At 29.7% G+C, this 26,181-nt stretch overlaps 1 protein-coding gene across 3 annotated transcripts; it reads right to left on the bottom strand.

The window, feature by feature from the left end:
* Window positions 1-847: 847 nt before the first annotated feature.
* On the bottom strand, window positions 848-15,987 carry LOC139776491 (fatty acid synthase-like). Of its 3 annotated transcripts, none has more exons than XM_071713173.1 (20): window positions 15,884-15,987; window positions 15,595-15,784; window positions 14,962-15,209; window positions 14,477-14,708; window positions 13,643-14,061; window positions 13,200-13,493; window positions 12,300-12,507; window positions 12,048-12,211; window positions 11,555-11,872; window positions 10,942-11,438; window positions 10,209-10,516; window positions 9,587-9,985; window positions 8,484-9,511; window positions 8,169-8,410; window positions 7,187-7,880; window positions 5,944-6,772; window positions 3,766-4,241; window positions 3,373-3,627; window positions 2,598-2,849; window positions 848-2,521 (listed from the first exon to the last, which is right to left on the bottom strand). In XM_071713173.1, exons 2-20 carry the CDS (start codon window positions 15,752-15,754, stop codon window positions 2,423-2,425), a joined length of 7,122 nt encoding a protein of 2,373 aa, XP_071569274.1. In that variant the 5' UTR covers window positions 15,755-15,784; window positions 15,884-15,987; the 3' UTR covers window positions 848-2,422. The 3 variants fall into 3 exon arrangements, with proteins under 3 accessions (XP_071569274.1, XP_071569276.1, XP_071569275.1); XM_071713175.1 differs by having other exon boundaries at window positions 6,094-6,772; XM_071713174.1 differs by having other exon boundaries at window positions 12,048-12,208.
* Between the last annotated feature and the right edge of the window lie 10,194 nt (window positions 15,988-26,181).

Below are 26,181 nucleotides of genomic sequence, written 5' to 3'. Positions count from 1 at the left end.
AAGTTAAATTAATCAGGCAAGTGCAAACCGGAAAAGTATCCTTTCTTAAAAAAAAATTCAGCCCGATATCTAAATATTTACGGAAGTTAGAGCAACCACGGACATCAAATCCACACATACACACACACATACGGACATGCGATTTTAATGCGATATTTCGACATTTTATAACACTCTGAACATATTAACATAAAAAACTCAAAAAACAATCTTTTCTTTGGTTTCTTCTACCCCTATTTCATATATAAATCATTTAAATTTGGTTGATTAGACCCAACTTTATACGCAATCAAAGGTTCATATACGAAATTCACGAAAACAAAGCTTCCTCTATGAGGAAGCAAAAGAAAAAAAAACAGATTTCGGAAAAACATAAAAACAGAAATTGTTGTGTAAGACGAACAGTTAATAAACAGTTCATTATAGGTATATTTAAGCATCTTTTTATCCAAACATAATTAAAGAATATTTTCGTTAATCTTATCAATATAATATGAGAGCGCGGGTATCTGGCAAATACAGGGTGTTTCCTAAGTAATGTCAAAAGTTCCAGGAAGTGATTCCTTGGACTATTTTAAAAAAAAGTTTCCATGAACATGGGTCCGAAAATGTTTTATTTCTTTAACTTTGAAGGCCCATAACTCTGCAAGGAAGCATTTCCGGACCCATGTTCATAGGAATTTTTTTCTTTAAAATTGTCCAAGGAATCATTTTCTGGAGTTTTCGACATCACTTAGGAAACCCCCTGTATAACATATTATATGGAAAAAGAAAAAATATTTCTTTCTGCGAGAGAAAAGAATGAGTATGGGAGGGAGAGGAGAAAAAAAAGAGGAAGAAAAAGAAATTTTATTACATTATTATATATTAATATATACATACATATTCATATAATGACTAATCAGAGTTAAGCTGATTTTTGCTCATAAGTGTGCAAGCGAGGCTTACCGAAAACATTACTGAGAGAAAGATTTGATTTGTCTATTAAAATTTAGTTAGAGATATCGGTACCTTGTTCAGTGTCACGACCATTATTAAACATTTATATTTTGTACTTATTAATTACTTATTACAGTATTAAATATTTATTTTGCCATCATTAAAATTATGTACTTTTTATTGCTGATAAAACCTCCAATAGATATAAAGAAAACAAATAGTTGTTTTTCAAAAAAATTATGCAATTTACAATGTGCAAAATTATATATCTTTAATACCGTGGAGAGGCCGGCTCTCCTTGACATCGACATATGACTCGAGGGGCGTTTATCAATATAAACAATTTATGTATGTATATAATTTTTTATTATCCACGATTCGCATATGTGTCGATTTTCTAGCTATGTATCTTTGTAGTATTGCTGAAGATGGTCCAAACTGGCGGACCGAAACGTACGTAAATATAGTTATTAAAAATTAAAGCGCTTGGCTCTCATTTAGCCCGTTTCTTTTAACCTTATCTTTAATACTTTTATATGCAGAATAATTCAAAGAATCATATTATGTAAATAAAATTATATAATTCTATTTTTTTTAAATGGCGATGACCTTAATATGTTCTTAAAAAATCAATTTTTTCAAAAATTGATTTTTATTATTTATCCTTCCTCCGGATTATACAACTTTTATCCAAAACATTTTTTACTATACTACGTACTTTCAGAGATAATATAGCTTGTAACACTTTAATTATTCAGAATAGGACCTTTTCCGAATTTTGATATTTTTTTGCAGCTCTCTTGATAAAAATCTTTGTTGTGACTCCGACAGTGTGTTATATCAATCGGGGGAGTCCAAAGAATATGTAACCTACCTATTTCTTTATCTATTTTTTTTTAAATATTCTTCAACTTTCCACGCGAAGGTCCACCCTCACCCTTCCCCGCCTACATGTGTAATGTCTATAATTCTATACACACACATATCAGCAAATTACTTCCTTTAGTATTGACACACAAACTGTTATACTCCTCAGTTACATTTGTTAATAACTTTTTAATAAATAACGAGCGACGATTGAAACCATATGCATTACGCTTTCTAAAACATAAAATTATATATACTTTTTAATATACCAACTATTCTCTGCTTTAACGTGATGCACACCTGTGAATATCTATGTTCAGCACAAATAGGTTTTCAGCTTATTTACGCTGAAAAAAATAGGTAGGTTACATATTCTTCGGACTCCCCCGATTGATTATCACTGTCGGAGTCACAACAAAGATTTTACCAAGAGAGCCGCAAAAAAATATCAAAATTCGGAAAAGACCCCTATTCTGAATAATTACCAATTATACGTATAGTAATGTGTATATATCGTATTATATATTACATGTATAATATTTTAATAAAATATATCTAAAAAAATATATCATAACGTCTCCTAATAAATTATATATTTATTGTATTATATTATTACCTAGGCTTCTTCATTAATAGTTGATATAATTTTGACGTTGTCCATCATTGTGACATGAGTACCTTCCACATAATGAATTTGTACTTTACCGTCGGTAATCTAAAAGTAAGTTTTTTTGTTACTTTAAAAATCTGAGTTTGATTTCAAAAATTTCTTTTCAAATGATTTATAATACCTTATGTAGACCATAATCTTCTTCAGTAAAAGAGGCAATCGGAAATGTGGGTTTTAGTAATGTTATAGGTGATTTAAGGCGAAGTAATGAAGATGTATTATAATCCTGTATAGCGATTATATGATTGTAAACTGTCAAACATACAAGTTTTTGATTTTCGATGGTCAATACATTTAACTCTTTCGGGAAGTAAGAATGAAATATTTTTAACTTCTCTTCCCATGTATTATATTTTTTCAGCTCTAACGCAAGCTGTAAATAACAATATTTGCATTTTGTATGATTAATAAGAATAAAACATGCTAAATTTAAAATAACATCTGTGTTTCATCATTAGTAAAAAAAATTATTGGGTTACTAAACTTGGGGTACTAAAATCTCTAAATTATCTTCTATAATTATTAACATCCATTCATTCTCTATCTCCAAATTATTATTATTTAATCCTCACTTTATGTATCTTTAAATGATAAATATTAACATTATAATTGTGTGTTATAAATGTATTATTAATTTTACTTATTCACCGTATGTAAAAGTATCTTTTAATTTAAATCTCAGTCTAGATTTTCTACACTCACACACGAAATGAGATAAGATAAACATTCTTGTTTTACTATTTCAAACTTCATATACAAATTCCTGAAGAATGTTCACGTTATAATGAAATATTTTATGTGTGTCGTTATTTTAATTAATTTTATATAAAGTTAAATATTAATATAAATAATTTTTACAATAAAAAATCTAAGTGCGCTTTTTATAATATACTAACCATTTTTTTGCTAATTGTGGTGTATATTTCCAATAAACCAAGTAATACTATATTTTGTAACTCTTCTTGTGAAGTACAGACCAAATATTGATTAGCCCAAAATTTCATTTGGTCAGGAGCTCCGTCTATTAATATTAACCGTCCTGAGAAATTATTAGCTTCCAGTAATCTTGCTAATTCGATGGCAATTAAGCATCCAAATGAATAACCCACTATTAAAAATTCTTTTTGGTCTTTAATTTTCTTCAATATGTGCTAAGAAAATAAATATTAATGTATATATAAGCTATAGTAATATATGAAAAACTTGTAGTTGTTAGATATTACTTATATACATAAATTATTTAAAAAATAATCAAAATATTATAGAAATGTTAATAAAACTTCTGTTACAGGCAGCAAATAAGCGGCTGTCTTCATCACTGAATGACTTCCGTCGGGAATATTAAGTACACCATGTTGCAAACACGTTGCCGAAGATTTAATTCCTGATGCTATAGATTTATATACACTTGAACATCCTTCGATTCCCGGTAAGAGAAATATATTGCCTCGATCAATTTTTTTCCTTGTACCAAGTTCTACAAGAATATCTGGAACCAAGTCTGAATCCTTCATTCTTTGAATTAGCATGTCCAAACCTTCCAAATTACTTGTATTAATTTTATTTATGTCGTGTATCTTTCCTTGTTCGGCTGTAATTGTCATTTGTCTAAGTTTAGCAAAATTTATAGTTCTAATATCTTGTGCTGTCAAAGAAATGTCGAACTCTCTTTCTAACGTTTGCTTAATTTCAACTGCCATCATCGAATCCATACCCATTTCCGCCAATGGCACGTTTTGCGGCACTGCGTTTATGTTCTTCAATCCTATTTTAAAATAAAGTAAGAAGACTATTTATTTATAAATAAGTTTTATGTCACATTCTATTTAATTTTTCCTAAAATCTCATACCAACAAAGACTCTAATGTAAGTTTCAAATTGTTACTATTTTTATATGCAATTTGTATATGCAATCAGTTATTTCAGTACAAATGCTTTATAATTGTTATTGTACTGTATTGTTAATTATTTCTTAATTAACGCAAATTAGTATACAGTTTATTTGAACTTTTTAAAATTTTTAAGATTTAATAATGTGAGAAGTTAAGAGACTTTGAAAGATATAAACGAGGAACAGTTTAAGGTTGTTTGGGCGGTACAAAAAATACCAGCAAAAAATACTTTTATTTAAAAACTGCAGATTTCTTAGGTTTAAATCGACTAAAATATAAAATAAATAAATTTATATTACATAAGAAGTTCAATCATCGTAAAATAACATGATTCTTAACGATTTAATTGCTATTAATTATGTAATTTTTATTTTTTTTTAACCTAAAATTTCGATATTAAATCGGGCCCTAAACACTTTCAATGCATCTGTGTACTGTATCACTGCGTTGTTATCAAGTTTTATAAACTAAAATGACTTATACAGCGTATTGACCATATTTTACTACAGTTTTAGGTAAATAATTTTTAAACGAGTACGTGGATCCAAATGAGCTTTTGCACGAATATTTATTAGAGTTTCATTAGCATATATAAAAAATTTGATTTAATTCGTAACACTACTTCCTCATCAAATTATAAGAATAAGAAGAAAATTCATACGTCAACAAACTTTTGATTAAAATATCTCAGAAACTAAAGCCGCAATAAAAAAATTAACGATATTTTTTAAATATAATATCGATACAAACTTTCGACTGCGACCAATCCGAATAAGATTGGTGCAGCCAATCCCAAGATATGATAAGAATCAATGCAAACAAAAAATCAAATAACTTTTAAACCAATAAGAGAATTGTGCTCAAATTTTACACAGATACTTAGACGTAATAATAGAACAATCTATGAAATTTTTAAATTTTTGGTGATGCTTTGAGATGTGACACATACATCCTTAAACCAGTCTTCCAGCAGTAAAGGAAAATTAGTGAATATATAAGGTATATAATATACATATATGCTATTAAAAAAAGATCTTTTGACAAGTGAATGTAAATTTAAAAAGAGTATATTTCTTATTAACTTCTTTTCTTCTATAGAATAAAATATGTAGGTAATAAGTATATAATCAGTTATTAATTAATTGAAAATAAGTTATTAGTATATTGAAAAAATTAATTTTCTAATTTTTCCAGAAAACTTGAGGCCCAAAAAAAACTTTTAAATTATTTTCATTATTAATATAAAAATAGTAAAATTATAATTTTTTTACGAAAGCTCTTTTATATATACCGCGTTTCTTAAAAAATAATTGTAGAGATAAAATAACTATAAAAAACATAACAATTTTAAGTTTCAAACTAGGTAAGAAAACATTTAATTATTCTAATGTTGCTAAAATCGTTCCAGACGTGAACAACCAATGTGTGTTATTTAATTAATTATACTCACACGAGAAAAATAACGAACTATTCGATATATGTAAATACGATATAAAAGATTTAAAACTTACTTCGTGATAAAAATTGTAAATATTTAAGACATTTTTTACACTAACTTTTTATAAAATGGCTTACCCATGATATGACTAATTGTATCATAAATATTCATTGATCCGCCAATATTTACTTTTTCAGCAACAACCATACTGCTTACGACAGGGTGGTCTTGGAGCAAGAATACTTCTAACGTATTCAAACAAGAGGATATTCGTTGTTGCAATGTACCTCCAATAACCAATTCCTTATTTTCTTCTTGCATATCTGCCACGAGTCCGACATCCCCAACAGCACCCCATTGTATCGCTAAACCGTGTAATCCTTCTTCCATCCTTCTCTCACAGATTCTTTCCATTACGGAATTAGCCATCCCATAATTTGTCTGACCTGCGTTTCCTCTTCCACACGAGACGGAGGAAAAAACGACAAAATGTCGAAGCTGTGGACAGATCTTCCTCGACAATTCGTCCATTTTTTTCGTCATCCATGCTTTCGATTTGAATGAGTCCTCGAACGTTTGCGGTGATTGATTTTGAAATATACAATCTTTTAAAACAACTGCAAGATTAAATATAGCGTCCACTGGTGCTCTTTCCTCAGCAAATTTTAATATAGATTCACAATCTTCATGTTTCAAATTATCATCGACTGTAACGATCTGTACATCTACACCGTAAGATCGCCATAGCTTTACTCTTGATTGCTGATAACCAGTTCTAATCCCATTTCGTGATGTCAGTATTAGATTTTTTGCACCTCGAAAAATTAACCAATTTGTTAGCTCTAAACCAAAACCGCCTAGTCCGCCTAAAATGACGTAGCATTTATGTTCCAAACAATAATATTGCGGGTGAGCAAGTAGAGGAGCATCCAAAGGCTCATTTTCTTTCCGAACTTTTAGTATTACCTACAAACAATCAGATAAAATACAATAATTATTACAAAGCAAAAATGTATAAAAAACAAAATTTTTATCTTACATTTTGTTATATATGTTATTTTGCATTTTATCATTTTTTTTATTAATTCTAACACTTTTCATGATTTAATTTTATTAGTACAAGAAATTACATTTTTTTCATAATGCATCAGATAAAAAACTATGTTAATGTACTCTTAATTGTAAAAAAACGAATAATTAATGTTACTCATTAGTATAAATAAAAAATGCTATTTAATAAAATTTTATTTAAGTAAATTTGTATTTGTTACAATCGTTATACAGCATTAATTAAAAAAATGAATCTTTCTAATATAACTCGAAAAAATATTTAATAACATAATTAATTACATACTTCTGCGTATTAAGAAATAATTATACCTTGCCAATATGTTTTCCAGCAGCCATATATCTAAAAGCAGATTCTATTTCATTTCTCTCAAAGACTTTTCTACATAGCGGTTTAATAGCACCATTTTCTAAACCGTCTGTTATTTTTTTCCATAATCTTGACTTTTGTTCTGCATTTGAATAAATTAATTTATCTAACAAAATACCATAAAAACTGATACCCTTGGAGAAAATAGACGAGTTCAATGGATTATTGGAAACCATATCAAATTTTCCAATTTCTAGAAAACGACCACCATTTGCTAAACAGCGAACAGATGCTTGCAATTTCTCTTCGGCTAAGGAATTCAATACGATATCCACTCCACGACCTTCTGTACGCTGCATAATCATTTGTTCAAAGCTTGTATCTCGAGAGTTCCCAATATGATCTTCGGGAATAGAGGGAAACGTTTCTCTTATAAATTGGCGTTTCTCGTCAGTTCCAACTGTCGTAAACACTTCGCAACCTTCGTGAAGCGCAAGATGGATTGCAGCTTGACCAATGCCTCCAGTACCAGAATGGATCAACACTTTGTCTCCTTTTTTCATGTTACCCTTTATATACAAAGCATAGTAGCACGTGCTGTACACACACGGAACCGTTGCTGCGTCTTCCATTGTCCATTTATCTGGTATGACCCAACTGAGATACTTTTCAGCCACGCAAATGTTCGTCATACCTCTAAACGTAATAATGTTTGAAAGTATATAATTTGTATATGTCCCGTAAAAAAGTTGTAACTACTTACTAATATAAAATATATTATACAGAAGTAGTATATATAAGTTTGAAATCTAGAAGTTTTTTTTTATTTTTTATTTTATCTGAAGCATACTTTTTTACTCAAGTTCAAATTTAAGCCGATAAAATTGAAACTATATTAGATATTAAATTAATACTACTATATATATATTTAATGTAAATAGTTTTCTTCATTGAGTATTGATAGTAAAACGTTCATCACTTTACCCGTATAAGCACATTCCCATTATTCTTCGTCCACTCAAATCAAATCCAACAAATTCTAAACCAATTAAATGATTATAATCGCATTCAATTAATGTGATAGACTCGACGGCGATTTTACCAGTAGCCAACAGAATATCTTTGAAATTGAGCGGCACATAAATTACATTAACGAGATCCTCACGCTTGATGGAGAAAGGCATTCTTTTCTGTACCCAGCAAAGAGTACTCAGGTCCCCTTGTACCTGTCATATAAATAAACATAAATAATTAATATTTATAATAAAATTTAGAACAGTATTATACTCCTTGACGTACCATCTGTTTAACGTAAGCACACTGTACGAGGTTTGGTTTCAACGATGGTAATGGAAAATGCCTGTATGATCCCCAAACGTTACCGGAACGTAAAACATTGATAGGTAGGTTCAATTGCAGCTGTTTCATGTACAATGGCTCTTGCAAAGAAAAAGCAGGAGCTTTATCATCTTGAATAAATACGCCTTTAATTATTTCGCCGCCTGACTCTCTTCTCAAACAATTAATAAGACCGAGTAGCCCGGATTCGAAATCTCCTTCCGCGACGAGAATTGTCTCCGTATCTACACCAGCCTCGTTTTGGACACTCATGATTGATTTTAGTTCATCTACCCATGTAAACTCATAATTGTTTACATGTACAATTCGCTGGTTTTTCGCAATATTTTGCGTTTTTCTTAATAGTAAAAGCGTCTTTTTATTCATCTGTTTCTCCAATATGATATCCAGCTCATATGTTTTCAGGCATGAATAATCGTAGGCCGCATCAGGTTTTTCCAGAGTTAGTAGAAAGCCTTGAGGCATTAACAGAGACAGCAGTTGTTCGTATAATGTCTTGCTATTTTTTGTCAAAATATCAAAACCAATGACCAACAAACAATTCTCGTCTTTCGACAACTTAGTCATCTCCGTTGTAGAAACGTTGTTGGGCAAAGAGATATTTGGAAATCTCTCGTGAGTCGTCGCGAGTCTGATGTGATGCCGAATCTGCGGTAAATTATTTAAGATTTCACTAACAAGTGGAGAATTTAAATCTTCTGGTGTCACATTGTCACTGTCATCGACAAATTCGATAATTTTAACACTTGTCACATTGTAACATTCGAGTGCAATGTGCACTGACATTCTTACTGCATCTTGTAACGACATAGTTCCTAAATCACGATGAGCAACAAATTTGTATTCTTCAAGAACGGTATTAAGAACTGCTTTTTGTCGGCGAGATATAGGTGTAGCCATAATGCCACAAATTTCTATTCCTCCAGATATTATAGTATCTAGAGACTTGTAATGACGAACAGAGAATTCTGTAATGTAGTATAAATAAATTAGAATTAAAATTGATATTTCGTGCAATTGCGTTTGAACTGAATCACACTTACGTCTTTCTCCAATTGGATAATCCTGAATTATCCGTATGTGATATTTCGGATCGATTGTCAGTTTGCGAATTCTTGTTGGAACCAAGAGGCTTCTTAAACTCTGTCCCAAAATCATCATTTGTAACATGTTGTCCATAAATGCTACCCAGTTACACGTCCAGGTGATATGGCCATTTGATCCCGTAATTGAAGCGCTTTTTAATCCACGAAATATACCGGCATATTGATAACCACGAAGCCTTAATTCCTTGTAGATATCTTTTGTACTCATTTTTTCTTCATCATCGACACATTCAGCTAAATTAGCAGATATTTTTTCATTTTCAATATTGGTTGGAATGCGTACTGTTCCAGTAACAACAACATTGTCTCCTTCGATTATTTCAAACCTGTTGCTACCTAGATATATAAGTATAAATTTTTTTAAAAATTACATGATACCTATATAAAAGCAGTTGACTCGTAAAAATAATTCTACATTCGGTTTATTTTCATCCATATATTTCTTACATTTTAAATATTGCATAAAAATATTGCATCTTAAAATGTGCATAAATCTTAAAGTCTAATATTCAGGAAAGAAAAATAATTATTTAATATAATTAACTAAGTATAACATTACCTTCTTGGATCGAGAGAGTAAATTCAATCTCATTTTGTTGTGATAACACTGTAGCACGAATAAAATTAACGTCTTCAAATACAATTGGTATATTGGTATAATACTCTTTCATCTTTAACGATGCCATCATCTCCCAGATATAGAAGAGATACCCCGTAGCAGGAAATAAATTTTTTTCATTAACGACATGGCCCGTTAAATACGTGAATTCCTCATCAGCTATATTGATACTGACAATCATTTCTCTTTTTTTAATAATTTTTGCCGCACTATGTTTCATTACATAGAAATCTTCGGTATGATTCCATCTGCAAAAACGTCATTAAAGCTCCTCATATATGTAATGCAGGTATAAATAAATAGTATTTTATTTGTTAGTCACTTGACATAATATTTAAATACTGATTCTATAACATTCCACCATTCTTCGCTTTTTGCGTAGGTATGGGACAATTAAGGTATATTTATCACTGGGATAAGCAGAACAATAAAATCTTCAAACTATAGGTATGGCTCTATGATAGATAACAGAACCAAGTTTTAATAAAAAAAAATTAGTGGACAAAAAATATGAAAAAACTAATCCAATATTATTTTGTTTGTTAATACCTATATTTTATCATGTTTTTTATCTAATTCACCTAAATGTTTTAAAATCCATGATAATTTTCATTATTCGGCGATTTATGATATCTACTTGTATTCGCGTATACTTAAAACATGCTTACTATACCTTATAAGAGGAGAAATCATCGGTGTTCCGCGGCTTACAGGAAATTCTACTGTCGGATAGAGATTTGCTATTTGCGGCTGTAAGCCTGCATTGTACAGTTTTCCAATTGTTTCTAAAAATATATCACAACTATGACTTTTCATACATTCATGTAACGCTACATTTGTTACCATAGGATATAAAGAATCCTTTGAAATATACTGAAGAATATTCTGAGACGGTATTTCAATCATTATTGTGTCACTTGGGATTGAACGTATCGCCTTTGCGAATAATACCGGCAATAACAAATTATTTGTATAATATTTTGAACATAAAGGTAAAGATAAATTAGAATAGTGATTAGCGGACGTTGTTAGCCATTTAGGACTACGAAACTTTTTTTGTGGTAATATCAGATTCAAATATTCTTCAGACTTAGCTGCAGCAGGTTTGATGTAACGACTATGAAAAGGTATATAACTGCAAAAAATTTCTTTTATAGAAATTCCATTAGCCTAAAAGAATGCATAAATTCGTAAGTATTATTAATATTATTATTATTGTTTGTTTGAAAAAACTATTTAAAGAAATTAATCAGAAAATATTACGTTACTTATAAGCATTAATATACCTGCAGTTTGGTGAGAAATGCTTTTATAGAATTTGTTGGGCCGCTCACGATAAAATTAGAAGAACTATTGTAACAAGATATATCGATGTCCGAAGGACACATAACTTTTAAGGTTCCAAGATCGAGATTAATTTCAGCCATGGAACCGTTAATTATTTTCGACTCCTGAAGGGCTAAACCGATGAAGTATGCCGACAGAATCGTTTCTTCGGCCGTTAAACATCCATCGGCATATCCACAAATTAGCTCACCAATGGAATGACCGATTATAAAATCGGGAATGATACCAATGGATGTTAAAAGATCTACCATTCCAATCTGTGATACATATGTATAAAAAGAATATCTTCCTATTTGTTTTAAGTAATTATTAGGATAATAAAATAAAAGTTTAATTATTGTATATTTGATATATGGTATGTACAAAATATTAAATGAAATATACAAAATAAGATATTTATAAAGTTAAATCAAGGAATTTTTCTTTTTTTACCTGCAGTCCAACAAGAGCTAAAAATAAATTAATAATATTGTCGAAAATAATTTTGTTTTCGCTTGTTAAAATATCTGTAAAGAATATGCCATAAGATCTCAAAACGCTATCACATTTCTGGACTGCTTTGGCAAATACTGGGAATTTCATTAGAGCTCGACCTGCTAAAATTTTAATAAAAATTTTTTAATCCCTTAGCCTTTATATACAAATACGTATATGCACGCGCGCTTATGTACACACCACACTTACTCATTCCAGACCATTGAGATCCTAGTCCAGAAAATATGAAACAAATCGGCCTTTTTATATATAAGCAGCGCTCCATTTTATTAATTGTATTATGAGATATTTTAGACCCAGTTATCATGTATCCTCTATAAAGATGACCTTCAATATTATCACTATGAATTTGGTGTAGTAGAGATATGTATTCTGCATCTACTGATCGACTTCGCACCTACATTCAGTAAAAGGAAACATACCTTTGTGGAATAATTTTACATAAAGAGAGAGAAGGAAGATATTATTATTCTATGTTACAAAAAATTTCTTTTAGAATATATTATTATTATTTAATATATTAAATAAAGCGCCTAGATATTTTTTTTCTTCGAGCAAATTTAAATTTATTTTAGAATGTATGCAAAAATATCTTTATAAACGCTATATAAACATGTAGTTAAATTTATATTAATAAATATAGTTAAATTTACCTTAGTTGTCTATATTATATTTCTAATATAAGAATATATATATATAAGAAATGACAATACAACTGAATAAATAATTTCTTGAGAAAATTAAGAAAGAAAGATGAAAACAAATAAAAGTATGTAAATATGACAATTTTCGATTATTAGCCAAATCATCATTCTTAAATTATATAATAAAGAACATATACATATTAATTTGAAAACACCAGTTTTCATTGTTCTTAAAAAATATCTTAAATTGTCTTAAAAGTTACCAATTTTGCAGACCATTAGAGTAGAGAAATCCCTTAAGTAGAGAATAAATATTGAAATAGTTTGCGTATAGTTAACAACAAGAATAGTTATATTTGTACCATATCGCAGAAGAAAAGATAAATGTTATAAAATCGGAAATAGATCCTAAGATAAATAAAATAAGCGATTAATATTTGCTTACGTCATCTAAGATGATTTTAACTGCTTCTTCCGTACGTCCGGACACGGTTACAAGCCTAGGTAAATCATCGCTCGGTGCTCCATTATTGATTTTTTGTTTAGAATTCGATTTCAGCAATATGTGGCAATTAGCTCCTCCAAATCCAAAGGAATTAACACCTACATAACCACCCTCCCATTCCGTTGGTTCCGTGATAATCTTTATTCTTCCTTCGATAATAGCAGTCAACTCTTTTCGCGGACGTTTGAAGTGTATAGTAGGCGTAATTATACCAGTTTCCATCGCTAATAATACCTTTAAGAAATCATATCTTTTTGCTAGTTATAGTAATCATTACATGTGTATGTATTGTAATTATAAGAATATAGGAAAATATAAATATATAATTGCTGTAATAACATTTCAAGCGAAGCCAATGTTAAATTATTTTATTACAAATATACCTTTGCTATTTGGCAAAGACCACTGGCGGGTTCGGAATGTCCAAGATTCGATTTTACCGAGCCCATTAACAAAGGAGTGTTTCTTTTAGCGCATAAAGATTGGTCAATGGACATAACTTCTACAGGATCACCGATTATAGTACCAGTTGCATGAGCCTCTATGTAAGATAACTCACTAGGTGAGATTCCACATTCCTCATACAATTCTTCCAACAGCACTTTTTGCTTCTCGAACGATGGAAAGGTAATACCTTCTTCTTTAAAACCATCGCAATTTGTTTTACCTGATATGACGGTCGCATATATTCTTCGTGCATTTTTTGCCTTTTGCAGATACACTACTGCTATCGTATCGCTGCGCATATATCCGGTACCTTCTTCGTCAAAGGGTTTACAATAACCGTTAGCAGACAGCACCCCTAAAAGAAATCAATATCAGTAAATAAAATTCTTTAAGTTTCGATTCAATTTATTAAATGCAGAGATATAGAGGAGGCACAGATATGTTGTTTATTTTAGATAAAATATATTTGTTGTGCGGAACGCGCTGTTGGACGAACAGAAAAAATAATGCAGTCAATAAGTTTATTTCACACATACAAAAAAAGTTTTATAATTTTACAATGAAAGTAAAAAGCAAAAAGAAGAGTCCAAAGAAGATGTAATTCTTCTAGATTATTCGATAATATCTAAGTTATCTAACAAAAGTACGAAAAATACCTAAAATACATATCAAGATAATAAAATCCGAAATTTACATAAAGATGAAAATGCACAAAATATAAATAAATTTATCAGTATTGTGTACAACAGTATTAAAAATATAATAAATACCTAGACGATAAAACTGATAATTTGCATAAGGATGAAGGCATATATTAGCAGAAGCGACAATAGCCGCGTCACATTCTCCGGACCGAATCAGTCTGTAAGCTTCCATCATGGCAAAGTTACTTGAACTACATGCAGTATCAATATTATACGATGGTCCAATAATGCCGAGCCAGTAAGAAATTCTTTTTGCCATGACAGCTTTGCTGCACTCAACCAACGGTAATCCATTCAACTAATCATAATACATATTTTTAAACGTACTAAGATATTAAAATTTACAATTAATATGTACAAGTAAATATTTATTTAAATATATTTATTTTTAAAGCTACTTAAAAATCTTTTGCTCTTGTATAATTTTTATATATTTTACGTAAAGAAACAAATTTCTATATTTACAACAAGAATTTTACATGTAATTACTGTTCTCTCAGATAAATTTTTATTAATTATATTACATAAATTATTTACGTCGTGATGAATACCTGGGGTTTAGAATAGGTGAAAAAGACTTGAGTTTCAGAAGAACAAATTGCTGTAAAAACACCCGTCCTTGTTCCTCGTAACTCTTTAGGATTAACACCCGCATCTATAATTGCTTCGTAAGTATGCTCGAGTAACATTCTGGCCATAGGCTCCATTGTATGAGCTTCTGTTGTGGATATGTTGAAAAATTCTGGATCGAACTTTTCTATATTGTTGATCTTACCGATTCGATCAGGCATATCATAGCCTACATAAAAGTTCAATATATTTTGTAAGAATACATATGTATATGTTATATACATATGTATTTTTTCTTGTCAAAAATAAAAAAATGTTTTCAAAGATTCATATAATATGTAAAAAAATTGTTCCGGAAATAACAAAGTCATAAAAATGTTTTTTAATTAACGAAAAGTAATTTATATTTTTTTACATAAATATAAAAATTATTGTCGTGATATAGTATAGTGCATTTTCTCGATCTTGATATTGTTTTTAAAGACAACTAAATTAAATATTATGAATTCTTAATTACAGTTGAAAATACGTTAAATAAAATATGATTTTTTTACTCTAAAGTACATATCTGCACAAATATGTATCTCAATCTTAAGAAGAAAAAAGTTTATTACAATTATTCCACCGTCCGTGATCGTTCGAACCAAGATCTAGCTTGTTAAGAAGATTTTCTTGAAATTCTTTCAGATTATTGGTGTTAGGAAATCGACCAGCAATACCAGAAATAACAACTTCTTCAACATCGGCACTGATACATAAATCAGGTCGATTCATGATTCCGATACTTTTTCAAAACAGATGATTCTAGAATGAGATATATACCATTATTCATTTTTGGAGAAATCAGTTGTAAATGTAAAATGTATTTAAAAAATTAAATACCATATAAAATTATATACATACCAACAGGAACTACTAGCAATATAGCAGTAGAAACAATCAAAGTTGAAGTTAAAGAGTAACTAAATTGTACAACTCTGCTCCTCTAATTTATTGTTTCTGTTCACTTCTTCTAACATATACATATTAATGTTGCAGTAGCATTGAATATTAATATTCAATAGCTGATGCTTCCATTGTAGTATATATGTTTATTACATAATCATGGAAATTTTTGACATAGATATAGCTTACTAATGCGTAATAGAGAACGGATTCAGAAACACATACCAAAAAATTATTATTTATTATCGCTTTATAGTTGTAATAAGCTTAAAGTATATTGTAAAAGAATTTAATTATGCGATAAAAAACGCCATTTTAATATCTACTAATGTGATCGAGATATATAATTATTATTCATAGATCTTCATATAAGTTCAGGACAGTTTAAGATAATCGAACGAGCAAGTTCTATACATATCCTTCTTTCCGAATAAAAATTATATTAAATGTAAACAGAAATATAAGAATAATAAGCCACAAAATTTATTGACAAAAGCAATACTGTACGATATAACTTATAATTGTCTTATTTGTCTCGTTACAGTATATTTGTTTTAATTATTACCTTTGTACAAATGCTTTTCACCAAATGTTGATTATTAACTCGTAAATTAATGGTCAATAAAAACTCGAAACTAATACAAAATACAAATAATATTATGAATATTGCACTACATGATCCTATGCTTGCCATTCCACATTAATTTATCGCACTAGAATATCTTTATTTAGATATTTTTACAAGAAAAAAAACAAATTATTTTTATTTTATATATTTATACGTGATACGAAATAAGATAAATTAAGATTATTTAGTGTTCGCACGTAACTTACACGTGATATGCAAATGCACATTGTTTTAATCACATTGTTATATCTACTTTGCATAATGCATTTATGTATTCAGGAATAACATCCGGTAAACTTCGACATTTGGTGCATATGCCAATTTTAATTGTACGTAGTCAAAGCTATCATATATTTTATCTTTAAAAATACTACAGATAATAAACTTCTAACAATTATATTTTCAAATAGCATATACTTAATTGATTAAAAAATGTACTAGGATATTGATTATACTTAGAGTTTTCAAATGTTCTTTCCCTAATTTAGTTCAACATTCAATTCAATATTTTTGAAAGCATATAACTTATGAATCAAACAAAGTATTACAAAATTATTACTAAAATTGATGTCCCAACAATTATTAAATCACGAGACAGTGTAGCATCCCGTGCCAAATAAATATGGAGATATAGTACGCCGTGAAAGTAATGTTATGGGTTTTAAGTATAATATATGCTTAAAGAGATATATATTATTTAAAAGAGATTATTTAAGAGTAGATATTATTTAAAAACGCATGTTAAATGAGTTATGTAACAATAAGCAAATCGATATTTGCTTCCAAATTGCTGTTGTATTATGCTGTGCATATTTTGGCTCTGTTTTTGCTCTCATTTATGAACAGTAAGTTTTGCAAATAAAACACAAGCCTATAACGAGGATGCAAATAGCATCGGCTTTGATACAAATTCTGGTTAAATTTGCTGTCAATTTGCAAGCGTATTTATTATTTTGCTTAAAAGATACTAAATATGTAGAAAAAATTAAATTTCTATTGTCAGCTTCAGAATATTACAGTCAGGTTTAGGATATTTGATTGAAAGAATAAACGTTAAACTTCAACAAGTGATGAATAGAGCTTATGTTATCAGAAAACAGTTCTCATTGTCTTTAAGTTATGGATGAATCACTGTTCACAAAAGTCAAGGATTGAATTTACGAAATGCTATTATGGAAGTATGTAAGTAATTTTGCATTTAGTCAAGCACAAATGTATGTTTAGTCGCGAATAACATCCTGAGGAAGTTTACAATAGTTATATTAATTAATCACGATTCTTTATTTATAATAAAATATATTTTGATTTAATAAGCGGTGTTACTATATGCGTCTATCATATGGCTAAATTAATCAGAGTAGCTTAATGGTATCATCAGTTTTATCTTAAGACCGCTTTAAACAATTTAAAATTTATAACAAAAACCGCGGCAAAATAGTGCAATTGTATAGTATACAAGTACAATCATTATATTAGATTTTATTGATAATATATTGTAGTTTACCGCGTCTGTTTTTAATATCAAATCTTTTATACAAATGTATATCTATTAAAAAACAGAAAAGTAATATGCGGCATATTTTAAAAATCTCTTTTATCATAAATAACGGCATGTAAAAAAATAGATTAATCTCGATGCATGTTGTGCATCGAGATAACCTATTAACGACGAAGATCGTTGATTTTTCAACATGTTTTTGAACCTCATTTTCATGCCTGTAACAGAGGAATAAATGGATCAACGTTAGTGTTCCTTATATTTTTGGATGTGCTCTAACAGAATTTGGGCTCAGAATCGAGAATTTCCAACTACAAAATTAAATATGGCCGCTTCTGTATAAAGAAATGAGAAAAAATTGGTCATTTTTAATGTTTATAATTTCTTCTCGGATTGAAATCGCGCAGAAATCTGGAATATCGCTCAACCATCGGTGCACAAAATTATTGAAGTTCAACAAGAAATTTTTGGATGTTCATATAAGTAATATAAGTAAAAATTATGTTCATAGAAATAAAAAATTCGTCGAAAAATACAAGAAATAAGAATACAAGAAATAACTGAGTCTTAGCCACTTTGAGGCCGCCATATCGGACCCGCCATTTTGAAAATTGATCATTGCGTCAACCGTCGTTAGGAGACTCGATAATTATCATCTGAACTCATAATAAGCTTCAAATAATATAATAAATAAGAGATATTAGCGAAAAACTCTAATTTTGGGGACATTTTTACGTTCTAGCCGCCATTTTGGAAGAAAAAGTCATCAACATGAATATCAAAAAAATTCCTGTTAAACTTCAACAATTTTGTGCACCGATGGTTGAGCGATATTCAAGATTTCTGCGCGATTTCAGTCCGAAAAAAAATCATAAACATTAAAAATGAACAATTTTTCTCATTTCTTTGTACAGAGGCCGCCATATTTAATTTTGTAGTTGGAAATTCTCGATTCTGAGCCCAAATTCTGTTAAAGCACACCCAAAAATATAAGGAACACTAACGTTGATCCATTTATTCCTCTGTTACAGACATAAAAATGAGGTTCAAAAACATGTTGAAAAATCAACGATCTTCGTCGTTAATGGGTTAATCAATTTGTTAGAAAATATTCTAACAAATTCTTTTCTAGTACTATAATTCAATGTTGCTATAAAAAACTAGCAAACTGATGCTTTTAAAAATATTGAATAAATTCTAAAAAAGCATGCTTGAAAATGCTTAAAACTTCGAATTAACACTCTAATAAACTTTAATCAATTATAAACGACTTTATAATAAATTTGTTTTTAACAATTTATTATAGCATTATTAAAAATAGGATATATAGTTAATATAATTAACATTAATAATAATAATAATAATAATAATAATATAGTTAAAATTGTGTTAAATATAGGTTTTACTTGAAATTACTGAAATTAGCATATCGACCAGACGTCAAAGTTTACCGGACGTTACGAGAATCTTGAGTGCATGAATATTCTACGCAAAATAGACTTAATAATGTAATTAAGGATGTTGGTTGCCATCACGTTGCGTGGCAGAAGCAATGGGGCAGGGGAAAGCCTAAAAGTGTGTTTTCATCGCGTAAAATAAACGAGTTTTACACTGTAAATCCAAGTGTGTTATTTCTACACGCATAAACGTATAAAAATGACACAATTGACTAAAGTTCGTTTTACATGTTTTGTTGCGTGTGAAATTTTAACATGTTTAATCGTATATTAAATTAAAAGTACTTTCAACCGTGTTAAATGACATAATTTAACGGCAAGAAATATGTAAGAAGAGCTTCAGTAAAATAACACACTTGGATATACAGTGCAGCAAATGAATATGTGGAATGCATTTAATTAGCTGTTTCTTAAGGTTTTAAATCGTTGTTTGTATAATTAAAACCCAAATACGTTATTATCCACGTTGAAATGTGGCAATATGCTGTTTTATTTTTACAATTTCTTGATAACTATATGTAGAATGTAGACAAATCATTTCAGTCTTCATAAAAGTTCTTCCTAAATATGTAAAGAATTATTTGCACCAATTTTCATTAAATTCTTATTATTTTTAATACACTTTCGAGAGTTACATTACAGGTGTCGTAACATTTTTGCTATGTCGCCTGTGTACAAGAGAGAGATAAGAGTTTATTTTCAATAATTAATTACTCGACAACCATGCAGACAATTGTCTTCAACTTTGGCATGGACGACAGATTCCCATACATATATAGACGAATATCCTCCATAATTTTAAACTAATTCTTATCATTCTAATTTGAGCAACCTCCTTAAATCGATACATTCTTGCACATTATAAGTGATTTACATGTATATCATCTCCATTTATTTTATCATTTTATTATTACATATTATATTATTACACATACAATATAAATAAAACATATAAAATTATAATTATATCTTTTATAATTAAATACAAAAACAGCAATCATTTTACTTCTTACAGTTAAATCATGTCGCAACGTATCTAAAATTTATGAAAATCATAAAGTAATAACAAACATCTAATAACTTTCTTCCTATGTGTTTTTTTTTTATTTATTCTATTTATTTAAATATAAAATTTATGCTATTAATAGATATGTTAACACACTATCTATCTATTTCAATAATTTCTATAAATGAGTACTTAATAAACTTGCCGCAATTATGAAAGCGTCAGTTGTTGCAAATTAAACATTTAATACTTTTACAATATTAATAAGGCTCGAGTGCCAAATTGCTAATCTTGTTTCTACCGTTTTGAATTAAGTCATCATTGTCACGTTGACAATAGCGACTTACAAATTCAAAACGGCAGAAACAAGAATCTCATACCATATATCGACGCAAAATGCATCGCATGATATATAAACTCTTTTATCGACAAAAAAATCTGTGATAATATTTAATAAATCTTGTCTTATCGGATTTAATAATAATTGAGTAATTATAATTATGCTAATTATATAATTATATTAATTTATTTTCTATCTTCTCCTTCCCTCTCTCTTTCCCTCTCTCTCTCAATATCGCTTTTTCTCATTCGTCTCGTTAAAAGTCACTTTAGGAAGCATTCATTCGAGGCTAATCAACACGCACAACTATTAATAGATTTAAAAAATCGTGAGAAATTTAATATGATTATAGTAAATAATTTAAAGATTTTCAATCAATATTAATTTTGTGTTGGAGTCTTTAAAAAGTACAAAATAATTTTAATTAAACCGGCATTTTTTAAACACTTATATAATAAAGCTTCTATAAAAGATATTTATATAAAAGAAAAGATATAGCACAATTAGATATAATAATGATATAAGAGCGTGGGCGTGGTGATGAAAAAATGGTCTGATCGTTCGAATATAGATTTGTGCGATTCACGCGTCTTGCGACTAATGACTAATTAGCATTTAAAGTTACTTTACACAGAGCTTCGATGATAATACCTCTAAGTACAAGAACCTACTCCAACAAATATTACATATTTTATGGTATAGGATTATACATTTAAAGAAGGCCTACCCAGTATTTTACTCGCGAGTAAAACACTATTCTCTCTCAACGCTATCGCCTCGCTCAATGAGATAAAGTAATAAAGAATAGATATATGCATCTACAGACACGATCTCACGATCACGATCAGACAATTATCATGTATAGATTACCACGCAGAATACATCTATAAGGTAAACGCACCTACTTGTGACCCTTATCATATCTGTGACCATTCGTATACTTTCATTAAACTGTCATAAGTTTTAAGTAATTCATCTTAAAAAAGCATATGCATTGTGTTTTGCGATTAATAAGCTACGATTTGATATATGGTTTTAGTGATATTTGATTAACAAATACTCGTGAAAATGTGATATCTCGTATCGGTACTAGTGGCAGATCGAGCGCATATTTACCGACGGCGACAGTAGATCTGGCGTTTGTACCTGTGTGAAGTTAGCACCCCATTTTTGAAATTTTGAAATTCTAAAAGTTGTTCCGGGTTGTTCTAGACTTGTTCTAAATTGTTCCAGAAGAGCAAATTTTTAAAATAAAATTGTTCGCGGAAAATTAATAAAAATGATTTTCTGACCTGGCATCCCATTTTTCGAAAATCGAACTTTTCAAGGTTGTTCCAGGTTGTTTTAGTTGTTCTAAACATTGTTTCAAAGTATTAGTTCGATTGGTTAAAAACTTTAAGAGATATTGAAAAAAGAAAAATTTTTTAAATAACAGTTTTTGGCCATTTATTCGTAAACAAAATGACTTACAAAACTGTCGATTTAGAACATATTTCTAACCGCGTAGAACAACTCAGAACAAAATTTTTAAGACCAGAACAAGAACCTAAAGGGTACTTTACTCTTCATCGGAAATATTATTTTTCGATTTTCTTGGTTAAAAATTTTGTTCCAGGCTTCCCGCGTTAAAACTATCGTGTTCTTCACTGGAACAACTCAGAACAAAATTTTTAAGACCAGAACAAGAGCCTAAACCGCATTTTACTCTTCATCGGAAAAATTTATTTTTCGAATTTCTTGGTTAAAAATCTTGTTCTAAGCTTCCCACGTTAAAACTCTCGTGTTCTCCACTGAAACAACTCAGAACAAAATTTTTATATCGTTTTAAATTAAAATTTTTAATAACCGTTGATATGTTGATATAACACGCACACACACACGCACGCGCACGCACACACACACACACACACACATACACATAATGAGGTGTAAATCCGACCGTGCAACCTCCACGCGGTACACCTTGGCTAATGCTAATGCCGACGGTACTTGAACTTTGTCAACTCATATCTCAAAAAGTACTCAACCGAAAGAAGTTTATTGATAGTGTTTTGAAAAGTTCTCGATGTTAGCTACAAGAATATTAAATGAAAAGTGGGGGTTTCCATTTAAAATTTTAAAGTTGACCCTAAAAGCTCCTCCATATTTACGCTCAAAGTCAAATAAGTACCACCGTTTGATGCATTTGTTGAAGCCCTAACTTATGTATAAAACATTTTTTCCTAAAATGTCTTGTTTTCGAGATATTTCACCGGTTCCAGACTTTTTCCTCACCCTGTATATTCCAACTAATTATTAAACTTTTATCTTATATAGTACATTACGTATTAATCTTAAATAACTTTATTGGATTAATCTAATAGATTGATTAAACACAATTATTTCTTTTCATTAAATAAATTATATAAAACTTACATTAGAAATACGAAAAAATACAAAAAAACAACAAATATATTTTTCTCCTTATTAGAAATAACATTACGATAGTAAAGCGCAATATTTAATTAGAATCTAACCAACGTGGAATACAAATAATCTACTAAAATGATACGTCTAAATTAGAATAACGCTCAGAATAATTAATATTTTCAAAAATAACTGTTTTATGTGTAACAGATTCCTTATATTTACTCGTAGACATATATGGAGGGGTAAAAGTGGTGTAAAAGTCAAATTTTTAAGATATTGACTCGTGTGCATAGATGTAATCTATACAATATATAAATTGCATCTATGCACATGAGTCAATATCTTAAAAAATTTGACTTACACCACTATGGCTTTTACTCCTCCATATATGTCTACGGGTAAAAATAAGAAATCTGTTACACATAAAACAATTATTTTTAAAAATATTAATTATTTTGAGTGTTATTCTAATTTAGACATATCATTTTAGTAGATTATTTGTATGTAGTTGTATGTTTTTACCCCTCCATATACTGGCCACAATCTGGCCGTTAAAACCTAAGACACCTGTATATTTTTCGAATAAGAGCAGAAATATTTTTAATTCTACTCTTATTCGAAAGATACAGGAAGAACGCAATTATTTTATCGTGGTTCAATAATAACATATGTACCACCTTTTACTGCGAGACCAAATAATCTTTCGTTGAAAATAAACGGCACTGCAGTCTGAGAATGAGGTTTGAACTTATATTTGGAAAGAAGACTCACAAGTCCGACTTTTGTACGTATCCAAATCGCGCACCTAAAAATTAATAATACCAATGTAATAAAACTTATATAAAACGTTTGCGTAGTAACTTATTATAGATTTAGCAAGTTTTTTCTCTTATCAATCTAAAAAATATTTACCCATCCTTTTCATAGAAAAAAAACCATACAAAAATTTAGAAGATTAAATTATAAATTAAGTTATTAATTAAATATTTTTATAAATATTTTTGCGAAAAAGAGAGAAACTAACATATTTTAATTAAGTGTAATTTATCAAAATAAATATAATTTATATTTTATTAAATTTTCTTAATAAACATTAGCGTAATTCAGCAATTATTATCAAAATAAAATCGAACAAAATGCTAAAAAATATGGTAACTTTTTAGATTAACGTACCCTCCTCCAATGACTTTAACCTTGACATGTGTTGTCCTGAGTAATTTTTTCTTATAACTTAAACGTCGGTCATTATTTAAAAGTTATGAACAAACGAATTTAAATAAAATATACGTAATTTTCGAACAATGTGTACATAAGAATAGTAAGTTTGTATGTAGACCTACTGTAGGACATCACAATATTTATCATTGCTTATTAGAAGCTTTTACTTCTCTACTATTGCCAGTCTTTGCGTTACTCTTGTCGAGTTATTATGTATCTACACGAATTTCTACATTTAATAGTATATGTGTATAGACAGTACACATGTAATCGTGGGTGGGTGGGGGTGGATCTCGATTCGCATGGAAAGTTGAAAACCTGAACCGTACAATGATAGACCTTGTTGCGCCCTGTAAGCAGAGATAGGATGGGGTGGATCGAAGCGAAGTTCACCACACCCAACCCCGGCCTGCTTATAGGGTAAAACAAGGTTTCTTATTGTACGGTTACATGTGTACTGTCTATACACACATATCAGTAAATTACTTCCCTTTATAGCACTGACACAAACTGTTATATTTCTCGAGAGCCCATAGTCGAAAAAATCTGTGATGTTCTGTGATTACAGCTGCAATGTAAGCTGACCTGGAGACGTCATTTTATAGCGCGGATAACTTTTGAGCTTTGTACGTATCAATTTTCTAACTAAAACTAGTATTTTAAACTTTAACCATGTTTTTCTCGAAATGGCATTTTTCGCTAATTTTCCCACGATAAGCACGTATTATACAGGGTGATTAGTTAAGTACTCTAAAAGATTTTAAGGGGTGATTCCTCACACAAATCGAAATTTTTCCTTCAACTTTGATACCCTGTATTTTTCAAGCCGTTTTGGACGTATGGTCATATGAAGTTTTCGTCTCGAATTTGTGTGAGGAATCACCCCTTAAAATCTTTTAGAGTACTTAACTATAACCCTGTATATCAGCTACGTGACGTTGATACACTCTTACGTCGGAATATGCAGAAAGACGTCACGATAACAATGATAGTGTTTCTTACGTATGTACATTTTTAATAGATCTAGATTTTTTTGTTATAATATCCCCGTTTCATTCTGCGTAAAAAGCAAAACTAAATATACACTTTTATTATGTAACACAACTCCTCCACAACACATCTACACCAATTCATAATTTCCTGTGTTTTGTATCAAACAGCGCGGCATGAGGATATTTCGACTTATTAATATTTAATATACGATTGATAATAATAGCCCGACTGTATACTCACAAACATACGTATACGTAATAATTACATATGGTATCCTGAGTCACTGGTGGATAAAACCATTTCTATCAATGCAGATTATAAATTCTTAGAACTAGAAAAAAATAAAAAGTAAGTTAAATCGGGATTAAAGTTAATCTATATATTAGTAGAAATGGACATTAAAATCAGTCCAGCCATTACTGAAATCCGATAAGCATACCTCGGCTCAACTAAGCGGCTCGCGGCTCGCGTACCCCGACCTGTTTTGTTATAGTCCAGGAGCCACCGCCTGTTTTTTTAAGTGATTAATAACAGGCTAAATCTTCGTGAGTAGGTTCGGTTCGACAAGACGCCCAAGTTCTTCCCTGTGAAAATTCTCGATAGAGGTAGCTAATGAAGTGCGCAGGTGTAAAACATGTCAATTTGGTGGGGTGTCGAAATTGTCTGACTAACAGTAAGTTTTTTATTGAAATGTTAAGATAATTGGA

This window comes from Temnothorax nylanderi, unplaced genomic scaffold (genome assembly GCF_030848795.1).
Source record: "Temnothorax nylanderi isolate EJ_2023f unplaced genomic scaffold, tnyl_v1.0 TNYL_tig0121_pilon, whole genome shotgun sequence".
In the NCBI taxonomy this organism is placed as follows: Eukaryota; Metazoa; Arthropoda; class Insecta; order Hymenoptera; family Formicidae; genus Temnothorax; species Temnothorax nylanderi.
The sequence above is the reverse complement of the archived record's forward strand: the minus strand, read 5'-3'. Positions and strand labels throughout refer to the sequence as shown.